Source organism: Cryptosporidium hominis (assembly GCF_000006425.1).
Source record: "Cryptosporidium hominis TU502 chromosome 5 CHRO015050, whole genome shotgun sequence".
NCBI classification, from domain to species: Eukaryota; Apicomplexa; class Conoidasida; order Eucoccidiorida; family Cryptosporidiidae; genus Cryptosporidium; species Cryptosporidium hominis.
In genome coordinates, this window is record NW_667002.1 from 1 (window position 1) to 5,085 (window position 5,085).

Genomic DNA, 5,085 nt, shown 5'->3' on the forward strand with positions numbered 1-5,085 from the left:
GTATTAGCATAAATGGTAAAGTATGATGAGACTTCTTGTTATTATCATCCTTTTCAGTTTTCAAGTATGAATTCAGATCAAAAGTACCACCTCAAAGGTAACTCATTCTGTGATAACAAACTGCTTGTTTTTGTTTTGATCCTTTCAAGTAAATCATTCTCTTTAATTAATTTAATCTCCTCCTTACTTAAATAGATTTCTGTTTCCTTTATCTCATTAATATTTGCCTTGTTTCCTCCTCTAACAGTTGAATCATCATTCATATTCAAACTTACAGAGTAATAATCATTCTGTCCTATAACTAATTTAGAAATAATATACTGAGCCAGATTATTACTGATTTTATCAGATTCATTAACCAATACTGGCTTATTTTTGTTTGGAAATCCTCCAAAAAGATTATCTTTTGAATTATATTCTTCATGATCTTTGATTACAAATAGAGGAAAAGTTAAAACATTTCCTTGATCACTTTTATCTAGTTCAAAGCTAAGTATTGACTTTACTGAATGATATATTGAATAATTAAGGCACTTATAAACATCATTTCTGAGCTTTATTAAAGAATAAGCATTATAACTGTCTTCAATATTGCAAATTTCTGAGTAACTTCTGTCTCTTTTTCCTATAAGAAACTCAAACCATGAAATTCTATACCTAATACATGATTGTTCATCTGGAAAATTCTGAAAATCCTTTGGACATGAACCTGCTGAAAAATCTCCATATAAAAATACTGTATAGTCCAAAAAATCTAACAATAACTTTAATTGTTTTTCTGTAATATCAATACTTAAATTATCAAAAATAAAATAAGATGATATTAATGGAATAATCTGGTTATCTTCATCCTGAGATAGAATATAAAACCTATCATTCAAAGCTGATGCATATATATTCTCATCATATCTTATAATGCAAGGTACCAATCTTACTCTTAATTCAATTTTATGTGGATAAATAATAAAATCATGGGTATCGTATTCTTTTTCAGAAGTAATTTTTAAGAAGTTTAATCTATCAGAAATTTGTGATTCTGATTTATTTAAATTGGTCCAAGGAGAGTTAATAGTTTGGTTATAAAGTGAGATCTCATCAATATATACAGAAAAGTTCTCTATTAAGAAAGATTTGAGGAAGATTTCATTTTTTTCCAGAATATCAGGTTGGACAAACTTTTCCTTGTTGTACTTTTCTATTTCTCTGTTTTCCTTGGATGTAATAAAGTTATCAACGACTTCTCTATTGACTCCCATTCCATTAGGGTAGGGAAAAATTAGATCATTGTTATGCCATATCCCACTATTGAGTCCTGTATTGTCTACCTCAATTTGTTTCTCTTCAATATTAGGATTTTTTGAAGATTCAGATTTCTGATCGTAAATTTGGTTATTCCATACCCAACTAAGAGGAGTCCTTTTTTTAAGTTTTGACCAAAAATTATGAGTTTCTATAGATTTATTTCCATTAAGCTTGGATTTAGATTTTGCTAGAATACTTTTTAAAATGTTCTCCTGTTCTTTTATATCATCAATATTTTCTAGATTTTCTTCAGAATCTCCAGTAAAACCTTTATTAATTTTTAATCTAGGCTCCATAAATTTCATATATTTGTCTACAATAGATCCAATACTAGTTTCATCTTGTTCATCTAGATAGAATTCTCTGGATATAGATTGTGATGATATATGGTTATTAGAGTTACCTGATACTTTTGAATTTCTTATATCACTATTATCAAAAGCTACAGTAGAAGTTGATGATCCATTAATTTTGTCTGTATTACGGCCTAAAATGGCTCCTCCAGATTTATCTACTGGAATCCAATATTCATTACAATTTCGACTGGAAATTTTATCAATACTTAGTCCAATAACAAATCTCTTCATATAGTGGAATAACAAATTTTCAATTCTAAAATTGATGTTTTTAATTTCAAACTGAATCTTTGATATAAAAAAGTGTCCAATTTGTTTGAGAAAATTGGAAGCCATAGCACTTTTTAAGAAAGTAATAAATTCATCTTGTTTTAATAAATTAGCTTTAAACCTTTTCCAGTTTTTTTCAAACATTTCAACATTCCAATTTTTCATATCAGTAGTATTAAAAATAACATATACATCATCCAAGGTGATTTTTACAAACTCTTGGGTAAATATTTTTCTCCAGATAACATCAATATTAACTTTTCCAACAATTCCATCACTTAAACTGATTGGGAAAGATAAATTATCAAAAAGTTCTTTTCTAATATTTAAATCCCTTATTTCCAAGCTTCCACCTAAAAGTGAGATGGAAAGTTGTTCTTGTTCAAAATTTGTAAATATCTTATTCATAACATTCTTTATAGTAGAGTATAACACTCTTTCGGTGATTTTACTACAATATCTAAACATTTTTGTTTTGTGTACTTGATAATATTAATATTATTAGAGTAGTAGATAATGTTGTTATATTTGCAGTTGATACTGTTTTTGTATAAAATTCGTTAAATGTCCTTAATTCAAAGTTCCATTCTCTCTATTTTAGTCACTAGTTTATTAAATTTATTTCAGAAACTTCGAATTTTATGATTTCTTGAATTAATTTAGCTCCTACACTTTTTAACTAATTATTATTGTCATATTATCCACATAATATGCTAATTAATAAATAATTTGCCAAAATAATTGCATGCAAAATTGCACACGCAATTATTTATTCTTAATTAATTCCAAAGAAGTTCTGAATTCAATGTTTTGGAATCTTCTTTAATATTTGAAACCAGATTCTCTTCCTTACATAGACACTTTTATTGAAACTTGTTGCTTATTTCTGCTTTACTTTGGCACCTTATTTATTTCTCGACTTTAAATATATAGCTCATAAAAATTCTGTTTCCCCTCCTCCCCTAAGTCGTGCGCCCCCCCCCACAAAACTACCTGCCTTACTTATAACTACAATCAAATACATTTGGCGCCACTTATAAATGCATGCAAAATTTAAATTAATATTCTGGGAAATGAAAAATCTATTTAAAAAAAATTCATCTTGATTACCAATTTTAATGTTTCTATGAATTGAACATATACAAAATATAACCTATCATTTTTTTCTCTCTCATCTAGACTTTTATTGCTATAAGAACTAGCTCTTAAATAGTTTTTTTATTGCATTTGAAACTACCTTCAATGCAAAAACTCACTAAAGAAAGGGGAAAAATAGAAAAAATTAAAAGAATAAACGAACTTGTGACCAAAATATTTGTTTAGCCTACTCTATGCTCCTTTAAAGTTTTTTACAATTAAATGGCGTCCAAGATCTGTAGTTTTGTTGGCGCCAAAAAGTGCATGTGTATTGTATGTAATATATTTATTAATATTTAAAGAAAGTATTGTTAAAAAAAGTAGAATGAAATAAAACATTAATTCAGATCTGTTTTAAAGAGATTTGCTCTGAATAATATTGATAAGACCAATACAAACTAATATAATTATGAGAAAGAGAATAGAATGGCTTCTTTGGAAATTAATAATAGTTAGTATTTCTGGAATATTAAGAAATGAGCGAGCAAGTTGCGCCACAATTACTCCAACAAGCATGTTTGTGACACAAAATATGATCAATACAAGCTCAAACTTTTGCTGGGAATATTCAGGAAACGTTATGTATCTTCCAATTACGTCTGCTTTCAGTACAGGTTGGGATAATACTTTACTAATCCAATTTGACTTATCTAGTTATGCCAAGACTATCCGTAATTCAAGTCAATCTTCCTATATTTCGCTAAAAACTTACTGTGATTCTTATAACTGTACATGTTCAGCAAATTCACTCACTTTAAAATTTATAAAGATTTGCGATGATTTATGTTCAAGTAATACAAGTTTGGTTAAAGACCCTTCTACTATTGTATCTGCTTTTGAAACGACAGGATATACTTCAGAAAACATGCAACAGGCTCCAGCAACCACTTTGATTAGAACTGATGATATTTCAAATATTCCGGAATGACAGATATCGCTGAAACTTGTAACTTCAAGTACTTTACTCTGGGAATAGTTAATACTGGTGGCTGCAATGTTTGGGTACATGTAAATTCATGGATAATTGACGGTATATGATTGCTACCTTTATCTATAGTATAATCTATTATTTTGCAGTAAACAAAATTAGTAAAATTCAAATATTAAGTTAATTTTAATAAAAAACTACCTAAAACTTTTGACTAGATTAAAATATAACCTTTTCTTTTTTCTTCTTCTTTATGTTAATATTAAGCACTTAATAAAATTACTTTAAACATTGTTAATATAATTTAATTAATAGAAGAAACTATTTGGAATATTTATTCCGATGAGTATAAATACCTGAAAATTCTCAAAATATTTCATTTTTAATACATTCCACTAACATAACCTCACGAATCCTGTCAATTTGAGTTGTGTCAAAATCAAAAGACCTTCCTTCAGAAATACACTCAGCAAACATACATGTGAATACCCCACAATCTGAGCCATTATTCTGTTGTGGAACTGGTTCCGAAAACCTCGTAAAATGCTTCAACTGGCCTGGAAATTTCTCCTTTTTTTTATCAAAATATTCATCCTGTATATATCTATTCATGTTTTGAAAGAATATGGATGACATCTTTGTGCAGCCCAAATGGTCTTGAAATTGCCCGCCTAATGAATCTATGTACTGAATATATCCAAGCTTAAAATTAACAACACCCAAAGTCCAATGTACATTATTGACATTAATAGGTAAAAGTATAATATCATAATTAAATAAGTCAATTTTTTTTCTCTGTGTCCATCTTGAAACATTTTTATAACAATATCCTGTTTCATCATTGCTTTGATCACATGTTAATTTTGTGTAAAAGAAAGAATTCCAAAGCCATACCTTAGGCTTAAATCCATTGGAAGTTTGACGATCATTTCTTTCTTGAAGCATTGAGAAGTAAAAGTTAATTAATTCGTCATTTAACCATTGTTGGGATCTTAAACATTGAACCAAATCAATTGTTAATTCAATATTACTTTTATAATTAATAGCTACAATCTGCCCTCTATTACTTGAGCTATTTAAGTAACTCCTAGC

At 28.1% G+C, this 5,085-nt stretch overlaps 3 protein-coding genes across 3 annotated transcripts; 1 reads left to right on the forward strand and 2 right to left on the reverse strand.

The window, feature by feature from the left end:
- Positions 1-77: 77 nt before the first annotated feature.
- Positions 78-2,396, reverse strand: Chro.50092 (hypothetical protein). The annotated part of the gene is made up of 1 exon (XM_660464.1): positions 78-2,396. The coding sequence occupies one exon, from the start codon at positions 2,394-2,396 to the stop codon at positions 78-80; it is 2,319 nt and encodes a 772-aa protein (XP_665556.1).
- Positions 2,397-3,474: 1,078 nt separating this feature from the next.
- On the forward strand, positions 3,475-3,993 carry Chro.50093 (hypothetical protein). The annotated part of the gene is made up of 1 exon (XM_660465.1): positions 3,475-3,993. The coding sequence occupies one exon, from the start codon at positions 3,475-3,477 to the stop codon at positions 3,991-3,993; it is 519 nt and encodes a 172-aa protein (XP_665557.1).
- A 366-nt stretch (positions 3,994-4,359) lies between these two features.
- On the reverse strand, positions 4,360-4,938 carry Chro.50094 (hypothetical protein). The annotated part of the gene is made up of 1 exon (XM_660466.1): positions 4,360-4,938. The coding sequence occupies one exon, from the start codon at positions 4,936-4,938 to the stop codon at positions 4,360-4,362; it is 579 nt and encodes a 192-aa protein (XP_665558.1).
- Positions 4,939-5,085: the final 147 nt, after the last annotated feature.